The following is a 15,032-nucleotide window of genomic DNA, read 5'->3' on the forward strand; positions in this document are numbered from 1 at the left end:
AAATTGTTGCAAATGGCATTAATGCATCCTTTTTTATGGCTGAGTAGTACTTCAGGGTATACATATACCACATTTTGTTAATCCACTCATGAATTGATGGGCACTTGGGCTGATTCCACATCTTTGCAATTGTGAATTGTGCTGCAATAAACATTTGTGTAAAGGTGTCCTTTTAATAAAATGATTTCTTTTCCTTTCGGTAAATACCCAGAAGTAAGTAATCTCCATACTGTTTTCCACAGAGGTTGTACTAATTTGCAGTCCCACCAACAGTGTATAAGCATTTCTTTCTCTCTGCATTCATACCAGCATCTATTGCTTTTGGACTTTTTAATAAAAGTCATTCTAACAGGGGTAAGATGATATCTCACTGTGGTTTTAATTTGCATTTCTGCTTTGTTCTTTACATAGATTTTCTGCAAGGTTTGCAATGAGCATGTAATACACTCATTACAAAGCTATGAAATACATGCATTGAAAGAAGCTACTTAGAAGAGTTGCTCTCCTCCTAAAGGAGAAGCATTCACTTACATTATTATGCACATGTTCACACATGCAATGCTGCTCTGAAACAAAAGGGTCTGTTGTAAGTACTTCCTCTTCCATGTGACTGAGTTCCATGTGTCCCTTAGAAGACTCCTACAGCCCATTCTACTCCTCCTGGGAAAGCCATCCAAAGTAGCTCCATACCTTGCAAATTAGCTCCAGAGTGTCCCGTGCGGTGTCCCCTGGCCGGACAACGGTCAGGGCTGGCTGATTGTTGGGCAGACAGAACCAGGAGGGAGTGAAATACTCGTGGACCCAAATGTCGCAGTCAGGATTGTGCTGGTGGACGCTAGGTAAGACCACTTCTTTCTCCCTCTATAAGAAAATATAAAGTTAGTAGAGCAGCAGGCGTCAGGCTCTGATGACCTTACATCCCCAGATGGCACTCCTATGAAAGTGGCCCAGGGCAGAATCAGAGGCAGTGGTGGGACACAGGGGGAACCCTTGGAGAGAGAGAAACTACAGAGAAAGGAGGTTTATGGCAGCAGTGGGACAAGGAGGTTTTTGACCTCAGATACAAGGTGGACTTCACACCTGGCCCACAGCATCTACAGGTGGCCATGGCATGAATGAGTGGGCACCAAAATTTGAAAGAAAGCAAGAAATGGGTCACCCACTCATATCAACTTTACTGCTCTTATTTCTTCCACAAACCCATTTCAGATTTCGAGAAGATAATTCCTACAGAAAGAGTATCTGCCATGTGAACTTTATACTTCAAAGCAACAATGATGCCCCAAGGAAATTTTTTTCACAAAGATAATGTTCTAACACTACATTATTTCTAGGTAATCATTTTTGTGCTCTCCTTGGGCCTCCAGCACAACTCTTGGAGAGAGACAGTTCTGTTTCCCAAATAGAGTTCAAAGAGCTTCTGGGTTAACTCCATGGCACAAGCTGGCAAAAACAAGCTTCCTTGGCTGCTGCCATCCCTCTGTCCTCTATGTCACTCTGCCAAGGATTGGGAGGGGGACAGAGTTTGTGAATGTGGGAAAAGACGTATCCTATGTACTCATTGAACAGCTGAGTTAAACCTAAGCAAGCTAAGCAGATGAAGCAGAGAATGTTCCTGAGATGGATAAAACGTTAGGAGCTCAGTGGGAGAAAGAATGATGCTAGAATTCAGCAATGTACACGTGATTTTGATGCTCAATGTGTGGTAAGTAATCTACCTTGATAATTGGTTTACGACCAGTGGCTGGTAAATACGTATCTACAGATTACCAAGGACAAGGCTGGTATCAGCAAATTATGAGAAGAAACAAGTTTCCAAATGAAGGCTGAGAGGTGGTAACATAACGACTTCCATACAGAAAAAGAGTGAGATCCAAGGAGGCAGAAACATTTCAGTAAAGGCCACCAAATGAAATCCCAACTGTGGGAGATACTGTCAGCCCTGCCTTTAAACAGTGTTGCTTTTACAGATAAGTTGGACCCCAGGGAAAGAATTGTCAAAACCCAATCAACCTGCCTAAATCCCATTAACTATAATTGGAATCTTCCAACTCTGTTTCCATGTGCCATATTAAATAAATAAGTGCCTTTAGCATTGGATCAGCCCAAATTTTGCATCCAAACTGTTCTTTGAGAACAAGGCATTCTAAGCAGGAAATGAGATAAAGAGGTATCTTGGAAAAATGGAAAACCAAAAGAGTTACAAAGAAATACTATGGGAAAACTCTTGCAATTTCCAGGTTCTGTGTGCTAGAGAGGATATCCCAACATGCAAGTGCACTAATCATGGTATGCAAGATGATTTGGCCAGCTTCAGAAATGACTGAGCTAACACAAAAAACAATGTTCAGCTTGCATGTAGGTACAACAATTTCATTTCCTCAAATTTCATCAGAGACAGGTGCTCAAGGAGTGTGCCAAAGAAGAGTATTTCAAAGGACAGCAGTCTTTGTATCTAGGATGACATCATGCCTGAGCAGTTTGGCTATGAAAGAGAGAAAAGGCCTTCCCACGGCCACTCTTCTCTCCTCCCCCTCCAGTAGCCGGAACTCTGCACTGCACTCTGGTTTCTGAGGCTTAACTCCATCAAGAACCTGGGGCTGAGCCACCGGTGACCAACACTGGTCGGTTGCATGGCAACCGGGGCATGAATTCTGACATACTGAGGCTGAGCCTGAGAATCAGACAATCAGATCAAGATCATGCTATCAACATCAGAATTCGCCCAACAAAGAGCCTGCCTGAATCATTATTAGGGTCTTGGAAACTAGGGGTGTCCATTTATTTAGAGACTGGAAAAAAAGGGGCCAAGAAAAAAAAATCAATATCTTTATGGGCTTTCAATCAGAGCAGTTTGAAAGTCCCTATTAAATCCAAGCCCAAGGTTGAACTGAGTCTGTGAATCTCTAATTGAGTACTTGACTTGGGAGGCAAATGCATATTTTTTAAGAGAACACACTATCAGAACAGTTCTTTGAAATTAACAGGAGCAAAATAGCATGTGTGGGCAGAGAGGGAGGCTAATAAGAACTCACCTCTTGGGAACAGAAGTTGTATATAAGAAGGAATTAGCAACAGCATAAAATATTCAGCTACTTAGAACTCAAATTTTCTCTTATATTCTAGTTGGAAACTTACACATCAAATGATAAGTATGGAAAATGTTATGTCAGCAGGAGAATGTTCTTATCACTGAGTTTTAAATATAGAATGATTTTTCATCTTTTGTTGACTTGTTATATAACTTTTAAAAACTGATCATTTCAGTTTTAAATATTGTGTCTAGTTAAGTTTAGTAGCCTGAGAACCACTGCACTGTGTGTATGTTGATGCACTTGTGGCACTTCTAGCAAAGGAGCACGTGTTTATTTTTACCTTGCCATCTGGAACAATGTCATCAAATATTCCCTCTAAAGATTTCTTTACAGCATCAGTCCCCTCTCCAAACACCTGCATATACAAAAGTAGCATCTTAAAAAATAATCCGGACAAGAGAGCAAACAAAACATGGAGGAAGAGGGAAATGGGCATGGCTGTTAGAAAGCATCACAGAAGTTTTCAGATACTCCTACTGCAAATCCCAAAGAAGGCAAAATAATTTATGGGAGCAGACTGTGAAAAACATGTCCGCGTATCTAGACCACTTCCCACATATTTGACAGTGGAGGGGGAAAAAAAGTTTGCTTTTAGATCTGGATACTTATCTAAATTTAAAGAAAATAAACTTGCAAAAGCAATGAACTAAATAAATTCACAATGAAGAATTTCCGCTCTACATAATGTTATCTGATCAGATATTTGTAAATTATACCCAGTTTGCTTTGTAATCCTTTCTTCAGTAGAATTTGAGGAGATATTTATAGCTATTTTTTTACCACAATACAGCAGAAAAGACTTTATTTAAAAAACATTAGTTTGTCTCTTTTTTGAAATTCAGTGAATCCTGCTAACTGAAAGATGTCAAAAAAAAAAAAATCATAATAGGTTCGCAATACCCAGATACATGAACACGAGAAATTTTATGTACTGGTTCTACAATGAGCATGTACTGTCAGGCTAATGTACCTAATTAAGAAAAAGCCTTTCCCTCAATACAAACAAAATATACAAAAACATACAATTTTTGTCCATTACAAAGTACTGAATTAATGAGTAAATTTCTATGGATATATTTATGGCTAAGCAAAAAGTTTTTAAGAACTCTTACTTTAAGAAAGAATTACAAGAATTGCTCACAAGACATTACACTGTCCTTCGATTTTAAAAAAAGTTAAAGCATTCTCTTGAATTCATTTAAATTTAGTCATATATTTCAGTAGCAATGGGCTGTAGCATAACCTGGTACCAATAAAGTAGAAGCACACGAACTAAGGGTTTTCATAGAACACAAGTCCAAACTGTGAAGTCCTGACATACATTTATAGCGGTGGTCTGAGTCATCTATAATGACAGAGGATGCTTCTCCCAAAAGGAGGGGAGAAATGCTGATTGCTAATGTCCTCCTTTGCAGGTTTAATGGCCAACGATCAAGTTTCTTATGTGATTTTTCTGATAAAATATTGACTTTCCTCCAAATGGTTTCTCCTTCAGATTGACAAAAGAGCCAAACCCATGGTAGCAAACTCGATGTTCTATACTCTTCCCAAAAGATCGCGGGGCAAACACCCTGACTGCTCACTCTCACACTCACTTGTCATTTTGCTCATCAGGTCTCCTGCAGCTTCCATCAAGGACAGAGAAGCATCACGTTTAAACGGTGAGAATGTTGGTCAGCTAAGGGACTTAGCGTATGAGCTTTCAGGATTCATCTCTTTTTTAAACTTCATTTCTTAAGTAAACTAAAGGCTGGAATTGTCAGAGCAAATAGGGAGAGATCCCTTTAACAAGTCAGTCTGTGACATCTTCTCATTTTGCACCAGGGTACAGGGTGGCTATTTCAGACTAGCAAGCCTAGTCACGATGCCAAAATCCTCAATGCCTGACTTTCCAGCCACTGTCACCCATGAATTGGACATTCTCCTTCTTCCAAAAGACTACAGATACTCATGTTCCTTTGGTCCCTAAAATCTAAACAAGCAGTTTTGGAGTTACTCATTTCTCAAAGCCAAAGGAGAAGGATGACAGTAACAACAGAGGGTGAGTTTCCTGGAGGTAACGTCAGCAGGAGAGTGGCCTTGGCTAGTGAAGGAGTGAAATTAACGGGAAGAACTGTGCTACAGCACGCGGCCCGCAGAGCCCCGACACCGCACCAGTCTAGTGATGTACTGAGAGCCCCTTCCAGCCCCGCGCACCTGAGCAGAAGGGGCCATGGTGTGAGCAAGTGTGCTGGGATTCCTGACTCCTCATTCCGGGAGGCAGAGGAACTGCCCATTTTAATGTCAACCCCAAAAAGTCAAAGGCAAAGAAACAATCAGATTTCCCCGGGTGGCTGCCTTTGATCCCAGGCCAGAGGCAGCTTAAAAAGACTCTGAGCTCAGGTGCCCACTTGCCTTCATCATCACGCCCCGCTTCTTCCTGAAGACTCAGGCTGAATCGTGCACTTTCTGTAGGTCTGTAATTAACCAGGGTTTGGAAAGGATGCAGGTGGGAGACTAGAGCTTGGCGATGTACTAATAGCTGAGTGCAGTGTTGTGGGGATACATTATCTAGTGAAAGTGTCTAGCACAACTGACTTCTTTGTGTCGACTAGTTGATTTTAAATAACACTCAGTGTCAGCGAAGGACACACATCCCCACAGGAGGTGGCCAGGAAGCACATCTGTGCCGCGGGTCTTTCATCCCCTCTGGAGCCTACCTGATTGATGCTTGGGCGTCCCTGCTTCTTTTTGGAGGTAGTATCCAGACCCCAAAGAGAAGAAAACCTGCTCCTTCGCTTGCTTGCGGATCTAGACATGGCCTGAGTACGTCTTCTCACTCCAGTTTCGCCAGTACGCGCTGCCACCTGAGGATGGCAAGACAAGAGATGTGTCAGGACCACCCACCTCGAGGTCCCCATTAAGACTCACCCTTAAAAAAAAAAAATCCCTCTTCCATCACACCAGCCAATCCTGGCCCCACTACCCAAAGCATTTAATCCCTGACTCAGACACACTGGGACTTTGAGAGTGCTTCATGGATTCAAAACAGAAATAAAAAGTTGGCAAACCCAATCCTTGTTTGAAATCATCATTTAAAATAATGTAATAAAATATATATATTATGTTCCCAAGACTTAGACATCCTTCCAGTCACAGGCTTGAACTACAGAGTCTAGTGAATGAGCCGAGCTTTCTTGAGATCCTCCCCAAATGTCACGGAGCTGTTCCTGCATTCCAGTGAACATGGTGCCTGAGTGTCAGCAAAAAGAGTGGAAAACAGCAGCTTTCAGTTCCTGTGATTCCATATTAAATCTGCAATTACCGATCTCTTCTATTTCATTTTATTAGAATACATAAAATCACTTTCTTTATGATGTGAGTGATAGTTGGCCCCCAATATCCATTCTGTCTTCAGTCTCAGTGAGAGAAATCCCAAATGTAGCTGAGTGCATGGCCAATTAGTCAAAGCCGGGGAAGGACTGTGACTAAGTTCTGGCCAATGGGACATAAGTAGAAAAACTATCTGCAACTTCCACAAATCATCTTCAGGACGAGGGGGCTTTCCTCCTCCCCCATGAAAGGAGGGTCCTCATCATAAGAGAAGCCTTTTCAATGTGGCAGGACAAGACAGAAGGGGTCCAGCGCCCTGAAAATGGTGACACCACCTTATCAGACTTGTGTAACTTACATGTCCTATGTTTAGGTAAATGGAAAATAAAAGTTTAAAAAAAAAAACCACTAAACTCTGTTGTGATATTTGCAATGTGCCAACAACCCCAAGAAACATTTCAGTGGGCAACACCCCACATTTAAATCTGCCACTGTGACAATTGCTCAAGTACAATCTCGACTCCGTAAAGTCCTCCCAGGCAAAACATTCAGGCTTACACTTTATCCTACAGGTTGTCAGCAGAGTCCCAGGAACTTAAGGGAACTTCTGCCAGGAGGTCTCAAGAGGCCACCCACGGCTCGCCTTTCAAAAAAGGGAGCGGCAGGAGGTACAGCCAGTCAGACTTGAAATGAAACTTCCCCGCCCGCTTTTTGTTGCTAGAGGTGAATGTCTTGGAACCCACTTGTCATAGATTCCCACACGGGCAACTCCCAGTGTGACAGATGCCAACTGGCAGCAGTCTCGGGGCCGAAGCGCTGTTGGGTAACACAGGGGCCTCCCCGGCAGTCAGCGCGTTGGTTGAAGGCATGTCGCTCCGCGTTCTCAGCGTTGACGGTGTAAACACCGTGGAAGCCCCGGGGCTAGCAAGGACCCCGCTGCACATTCAAAACAGGAATCAAAACAGCTTCTCTGCGAGGGTATAAGGGGGAAGGTTTTGGTCCCAAACCAAAGTAGGAAGATGAGGGAGCTGAGAGGTCTTGCGTTTTTCTCAGCTTAGCACATAAAAAACCCAGATCAGGGCGTAGAAAAGTGTGGTATCCAAGACACTGCTGGGAATTTTTATGAGAAAGACCTTAATCTACGATTACACTGGAGGTGTTGTGGAGAGAACAATTACAAAACAAAGGCAACATTAAATATGTAAAAGTGTTCCCCTCTCTGTTTTCATCACTTTCTATGTTCAAAGTAAACAAAGGTTGTACAGGAATACATTATGACACGCTGACACACACGCTCGCGTGACTGTCAACACTGAAGAAATGGCGTTAAATTTAAAATTCTAGAGAAAAAAATGTCCATTTGGCCTCATGTTTATATTCCTATTTATAATTAAATCATTCCAGCCATAAATAGATACATATACATATACAGAGGCAGCCATGTATGTCAATATGTATAATTCTGTTTTCTTCCGACAGCACACATCAGTATCTGCACTTACTGTATTTATTTACTTGCTTACTTATTTCTTACTATCTTACTTATTTCTTATGGATAAGAAAACAAGGAAATAAACAAGATTATATGCCACAAGAATACACCCTCCAATAGGACAGGATCTCTGTGTTGTTCACTACAATCCTAATCACAAGGCTAAGGACTGCCATATGCCAGGCACCCACAAATATTTGATGATTGAATGAATAAATAAATAAATATTAAAAAGCAAACACAGAGATCCTATATAACATGGTTGCAATTCAAAAGTAACTCTTTAGCTTGCAATTTTAGAGAGAAAAAAAAGGTATGGGCCGGGCACGGTGGCTCACGCCTATAATCCCAGCACTCTGTGAGGCCGGGGCAGGAGGATCGCTTGAGGTCAGGGGTTCAACACCAGCCTGAGAAAGAGCGAGACCCCGTCTCTACTAAAAAAAATGAGCATGAAAGAGAAATTCATGCAACCATAAATATTCTCAGTTACCAGCGGACCAGTTAGTTGGGTCTATGTAACAGACTTATTTAAGGTTCTCATAAGAACTATTCTAAACTGTTTGGGGCCTTGTAAACTGCAAAAGTAACCACTAACCCCGAGACAATAATAACTCAAACTGAGCAAAGGGATTTAGAAAAAGAAAAGCTGGCAGGAGAACTACTGGACAAAAGCGCAAGAGTTTCTCAATGATCTTTGCCCAGACAATGCCTCCCTTTGTGGCCCGGACCTGATTACTCTATCATTCTGCTCATCTGTGCAAACAAGAACAATGATAACCTTCTTTCAAAGAGTACAGCAGGGACCCTTCAGTTAATTACTGCAAATCACTCAGCATTCTGGGAAGCTCTCCTAGTGAATGGTACTTCAATTGTAGCTCCAATTTCCTCCCCTAGCCCTGTCACCCTCACACCTCCTCCCCACTCCTCCCCCACTTAAAAGGAGGAAAAAAAAATTCCTGGACAAAGGCTAAATTGAAGACTATTTCAACCCCAAGGGGGAAAAAATCCCTGGAGTCAAATGACAAGAAGAGGAGGAACAAAAACTAAGTGTCCAATAAATTAGACTATAAAACTCTCTGCCCGGGATCCTCTCTGGGAGCTAGGACAGCAAATGGGAACAGACACCCAGTAGGCTCGCATGACTTGTTCTGTCTCAAATGAAACCCCTCGTAGAAAAGAGAAGTTTGCAAAGACAGAGCAAAACACCCAGACTTGCATCACTGATGTAGCTAGCAAAAAAAAAAAAAAAAAAAAAAAAAAAGAACAGAGAAACAAGAGTTGAAACATATGGAATTAAATATTCTTCCTTAAAATCACTGAACAAAAAACCTAAGAGATTTACTAACTCTCCCACCCCCATCTTTAACTGGCCAAATTTTAATAGCCTGCCCACCATAAGAAAAGTACAAGCAAATCACAGACATTGAGACGGAGGAAATTAGAAGGTCTGCAGAGAAATTATGAAGACCAAGAACCTTCTCAGAGAGGTCAGATCCAATGGCTTTGAAGAAAATAATTAAAGCATACGCGTTTTAGGTAGAAAGCAAAATTATTTTCTCCAAACCCCAGCAAGCCACAGTGAAAGAATGGAGCCATTGAGACGCTCAGGATTTGGAATTAATACAGATGGTCCCTCACTGACATCACAAGGTCTCTTAATAAAAATGCTCCCTCGATACATGACATTCTGACAAGGGGGTAAATAAGAATTTTCACCCCAGTGTTTTTGTAGAACAGGAGAACTGAGATTTGGCTCGGTCAAAAACTGCTGTCCAGGTCTCCGAGAAACAGATCTAGAGAGAGACGGGAACTGAAAACCGTTTGCAAGATTTATTTATCACAGCACTTTGTCCCACCACTACTGAAAAAACAGGACTTAATAGCTATATGGAGAGGTGGTAGCCAGGGAGACCAAGAGCTGAGCTATAATTAGCAGAACAAATCAGGATGCCAGTTTTAATAATTCCAGAAATTGGTTTAAGACTTCTTTAAAAATGTAAATCTACCCCTAATTATCTGAATGATGATGCTAATCTATTTATAAAGAATACAAACGCCTCTGACTGAATTACAGCTCTGAATTCAATTGCAGGGTACAGCTGACAAGGCAAGACAGAACAGCACAGCTAAGGTTTTCCAAAGCCGTTTCTGGAACCTGAGACGTAACATTTCATTCCATAGCAAATGTGCTAAGGTGCAGTACATTTTAAGTGGGTGTCGACTTGGATCGGCTAAAACCATGTTACTCGCACAGCAATTTTTAAGAAGAAAAGGAGCCAGAAGCACATAAAGCTGTTCACAATTTAGCAAGTACATGAAATTACAGATTATAAACACACCACACAACTACACAATCTGCCACTCTGGAGGTCAGGTGAAAATGTTCTTCCTCAAGTGATGCATACGTTCAGCTGGCAAATCATGGACAATCTCTGCCTTCCTCTAACGCATCAGGTATTTATGGTCACCAAGACAATGATAAAAATAGAGTGAAAGGCAGGTCTCCAAAGAGATCTGTGTTCAATATATGGTGTGTGTGTGTATGTGAGTGATTAAGAGACAGAGAGAGAGAACAAGAACACATTTATGGATGCGAGAGAGCCCGCCATTCACCATTTCCATAAAGTTAATGTAAAAAACGTGTATTTGGGTTCAAACCATGACACTGCCTAAAGATGTCAATAGTTATCAACAAACACTACAGGTGAACAACTCTGAAGACAATAGCTTTCACATGTTCTTTCCACAATAACTTAGGTCCCCTAAAGAGAGGCTTAAGTAATAAATTTCAGGACAGATTCAAATGAAAATTTGCACCCACTGCAAACTGAGCGCATTTCAGAAATCTACACACGGCAGTAAACTAGACAAATACTTAAGAGACTCCTGTCACGTTCTGCTCAGGATTAAGCATCAAGATTAATATTTTTCAAAAGTTCATTAGTTTCTACTCACCAGGGCATGAAAAGATGACACAGAAAAGATTCCAAGGCGGCCCATTGCCACTTTTGTCGGTCGGCTTGCAAAAGCAAGTAGCCTTTTGGGGTTTGGCAGCTCCCCACCCTGAAGGCTGGCTAAGTAACAGCGAAAACGAAAGAGGTCCATTTGGAACTGTTCAAGATTTTGCTCCCAAACGAAGATCTACAGTAGTGAAAAATGGGGAAAAGAAAAAGGGAAAATAAACGTTAACAAATTATATCCTATACAAATCTTACAAATCTGTATGTTGTAAAGGTATTCATTGTAAGCCTAAGGAATAAACAACAGGTATCCTAAGTTTCTGAGGTCCATGTGTTTCTTCTGCAAAGATCTACAGTCATAAATTCAGCATGAGAAACAGAAAGTATATTATTAGTTACTCTGTTCCCTCCTATCATAGATTTCATGTTTGAGGGCATTATAGCTCTATCAACTCCAAGATCTGGGCTGCAAATAGAAGAAGAAAAAATGTGAGACTTCTAGCAACAGAAAACTGCATGACTTACCAAGAGGTGGCTTTTCATATAAAAAAAAGTGAGGTGAATTAAAAGCCAGAGACAAACAGACAAGAGCTTTTGGGAAGAGGTGGGTGGCTCAGCGTACAGTGTAGGAAGCCCAGCACTAGATGGTGGAGACCCACACTCTGCAATATGGAATTCCAACCTTAGCATGTCTCCGGTACATTCCCTCATTTCTCAAAGCAGTAAAATATACCCACCTCGTAAGGCTGGTATGATGTTTAAATAGGATAATGCAAGAGTAAGTACAAGGTCTGGCAGAGAGTGAAGGCTCAAGGATGTTGATAATGATACAGATGATGATTAATGGCTGATATCTGTCTTTTTACTTTGACTTAAAATATAGTATCAGCGTACACACATGTTCATGGCAGCACTGTATACAACAGCCCAGGGTGGAAACAGCTCAGATGTCCATCAATGGATGAAAAGATAAACTGTGTTGTACACATGCAATGGAATAATATTCAGCCCAAAACAAGAATGAAGTACTTATGTGTGCTACAGTGTGGATCAACCTCCAAACATTATGCTCAAAGAAGCCAGACACAAAAGGTCACGTATTGTGCAATCACATTCATGTAAAACATCTAAAATAGGCAAATCCATAAACACAGAATGCCAGGGGCAGAAGGGACCAACTGCTTAATGGGTATGGGGTTACCTTTTGGGATGGATGAAAATGTTTCACGACTAGATAGAGGTGGTGGTTGCACAACATCATGAATGTACTAAATGCCACTGGATTATTAACTTTAAAATGGTTCCTTTTATGTTATGTGAATTTTGCCTCAATTTAAAAAACAAATACAGTGTCAGGTGACAGAGGGAAGAGAGAGAGAGAGAGAGAGAGAGAGAGAAAGTATGGAAGACCACAGGCTGGGCAACATCATCAGCTGTTCAATGATTTAAATATCATTTATTCACATAATTGATACCAGGTGGCTATCACTGACTTCACAACAGCTAGATAGAAGGCAAAAAATCCTCTGTTCATTTCACTAAATCTTTCCTTTTTGGCATGAAATATACTTATGCTCATACGCTGCAATGATAGGTACACTTTTTAAAAAAGCACTTCACCTTCTCCAAATGTATTAATAGAATTCTAAACTTATTGAGGAGTCAGCAATGAATCCCCCCAGAGCTGAGCTCCAAGGGAGTCAGATAACACGGGGAACGGAAACACAGACTTTCTAATTACAGAGATCCTCTAGGAGAACGCGTCACTGGTGGGAGCTGGAAGGCTCCTCTATTGGATTTCTGCCTTTCATTCAATGGAATATTGTTCCCTTCAGCTCATAACAATCGGCTGCGAACAAAGGGTGAAGAAAACTGACAGTCACAATAAAGAAATCAGCAGCCTGGAAGACAAGCTGTCGAGGAGATAACCAACTGTGTTTTCTGATTCCAAGGCAGCTAGAAAAAACACAACTTTTTAAAGACCTAATGATTCTTCCCGGGTCTAAACACAGAAGAACGATGATTACCTGATCTAATATAGTTTTCTTCTTCTTTGAGTCAGTGACTGAAGACAGCTGCATTTCGCCCATTTTCTTCATCTTTTCATCCATGTCGATCTTCTGTTCCAGCTTTTTGATTTCCGACTTCAGCAGCCGGAGCGTGTCTTCCTTGTGGTGGTGCCTGGCGACGGCGGCCGCGCACGCGGAGTGGATGGCGGTGATCCAGTTCTCCAGCTCTGTCTGGCTGGTGGTCTGCATGGGGCAGAAGGGGCAAGAGGAAGGAGCCACTTTTAGAAAATTAATATAAAGGAACAAGTGCATTTCCAGAGGAGCAACACCTGGGAGTCAAAGGGACAGGTCTAGACACCCATGGGTAAGGTAAGGCTAACCTGACCTCCTCCTTCGGGGAATTGATAACAAAAGTCTGAGGTCAGACCCCTGCTCCCCACTCACACCAAGGGTCACACTGAATGAAGCCACAATGTCTGCTCACCCAACATACTTATTGAACTCACTCATGTGCTCCTACATCACTTGACCGCTTGGTTTCTAGTCAAGAGGGTTGCTGTGAAGCAAGGGTCAATTTCCAGAGAGTACCTGTCAGTTACAAGGTGTGAGTGGTCAAAGAAGCCACAACAGCCCTGTCTCCAGTGAACCACTGCAACCCAAATCCTAACCCAGTGTTAAGCACCAATGACAACACCAGGGTTGGGGGAAGTGGTTCAAAGCGGCCAGAAGAAATGCTGTCTTAGGGGACCTCATGGGAGTGTCGGAGAATCACAGCCAGCCACAACACTTCATATGCTCCATCCAAGTGTCATACTCGAGAAGGGCATGAAGACAATGTTGGGTGACACCCATCGATGGACAGGTGACCTCAAAGTGGGATTAGTGAGGCTCAGGGGTGTGCTGAAAGGCAAAAGTCAGAATAGTTTTGGGGAGACAGCACATGTTTAATAAGTTGCTATTCATGATTCTTTAAGAACTCGATGGATGAGTATTTATAAGTGAGGAGGTCCTGGACTTTTCCAGGTATTCCCTGAAGCCCAGAGAAATTTAATAAATGCTCCAAAGTTAGCCCGTCTAAAGAAATGGTCTATTTAGCCACTACAGTACTAAAGTAGCTACTCACATCATTTTTCATGTACAAAAATTTGATTTATTTTTCCTTTGATGCATCTTCTCAATTTTCTAGCTCATTTGAATAATGGCTTGTAAACAAAATTCTATTAATGGTACCCACCAACACATTACTCTATGTTGACTGCCAACCGAAATTTAAGTCAAGGGACTACTGTTATCTGTATTACTTTGGAATCCCATCAGTTTTGTATTCCACAAAAGAAATGGCTTCAAATATCAAAAATGGTATCTTCCAACAAAGCCACCTTGCACTAGACATGCCTAAATGATCCAGCCGTTATTACACTATTAAAAATAAAATTTGCTTGTGGATAAAGATTTCAATAAGCTACACATCCTCATAAAGAAACAGCAGAAGTATCACCTGATAAAGCAAATGGAATCACTTTTTAAGGATCGAGTGGGAGGAAGAGAGAAGATAAAGACTTTGGAGGCTACAGGTTAAGACTGATAGATTGGGAAACTTAAGGAAAACAAAACAAATAAAAAAAACCACGTCTGTATATGAGATTCATCTTTCACTTTTAAATTTGCTTCAGATTTTTAATATTGATCTCCTCTTTGGAGATCATTATCCTAACACTTTGTCCTTAGGTCTCACTTTGAAGTTACACAAGAAAGAGCCTAAGACCCTCACCCATAAAATGAAAGCGCCAAGCTTGTTCCTGCCTCTTACACTGTAGAGCGTTTCATCATTGGATCTCTTGAGGCCTCAGAATGTGCAACTATTTTGTTAGGTGGGGTTCCCCCCTCGTTTTTTTTTTAATAAGGAAAGGAACAACCAGCTCAGATGAAGAAATAATCTCATGAGGATTATTTTCTAAAAAAGAAAACAACAAAAACTTCCAAGGTGAAAACATCCAGTGCTGGCGGAGATATGGGGCAACCGGAACTTTTATGCACTGCTGGCTGCTGGCTGGAGGGTGAGCGGGCGCAACTGCTTTGGAAAGCCGTTTGGCACTACCTGCAAAAGTTGAATATATGCACACCTTGTGACCCAGAAAATGCACTCTGGGTATATACCCGACAG

At 41.6% G+C, this 15,032-nt stretch overlaps 1 protein-coding gene across 2 annotated transcripts in view; it reads right to left on the reverse strand.

Moving 5' to 3' along the window:
• Positions 1–15,032, reverse strand: part of TIAM1 (TIAM Rac1 associated GEF 1) — a 275,808-nt gene that overhangs the window by 76,751 nt on the left and 184,025 nt on the right. For both annotated transcript variants that reach the window (XM_045540534.1, XM_045540532.1), the window contains exons 7-11: positions 12,887–13,111; positions 10,855–11,040; positions 5,795–5,941; positions 3,376–3,450; positions 691–861 (exon numbers count right to left, since the gene is read on the reverse strand). In XM_045540534.1, coding sequence (XP_045396490.1) covers positions 691–861; positions 3,376–3,450; positions 5,795–5,941; positions 10,855–11,040; positions 12,887–13,111 — 804 coding nt within the window. The remainder of the gene's footprint in view (positions 1–690; positions 862–3,375; positions 3,451–5,794; positions 5,942–10,854; positions 11,041–12,886; positions 13,112–15,032) is intronic.

This window comes from Lemur catta, chromosome 1 (assembly GCF_020740605.2).
Source record: "Lemur catta isolate mLemCat1 chromosome 1, mLemCat1.pri, whole genome shotgun sequence".
In the NCBI taxonomy this organism is placed as follows: domain Eukaryota; kingdom Metazoa; phylum Chordata; class Mammalia; order Primates; family Lemuridae; genus Lemur; species Lemur catta.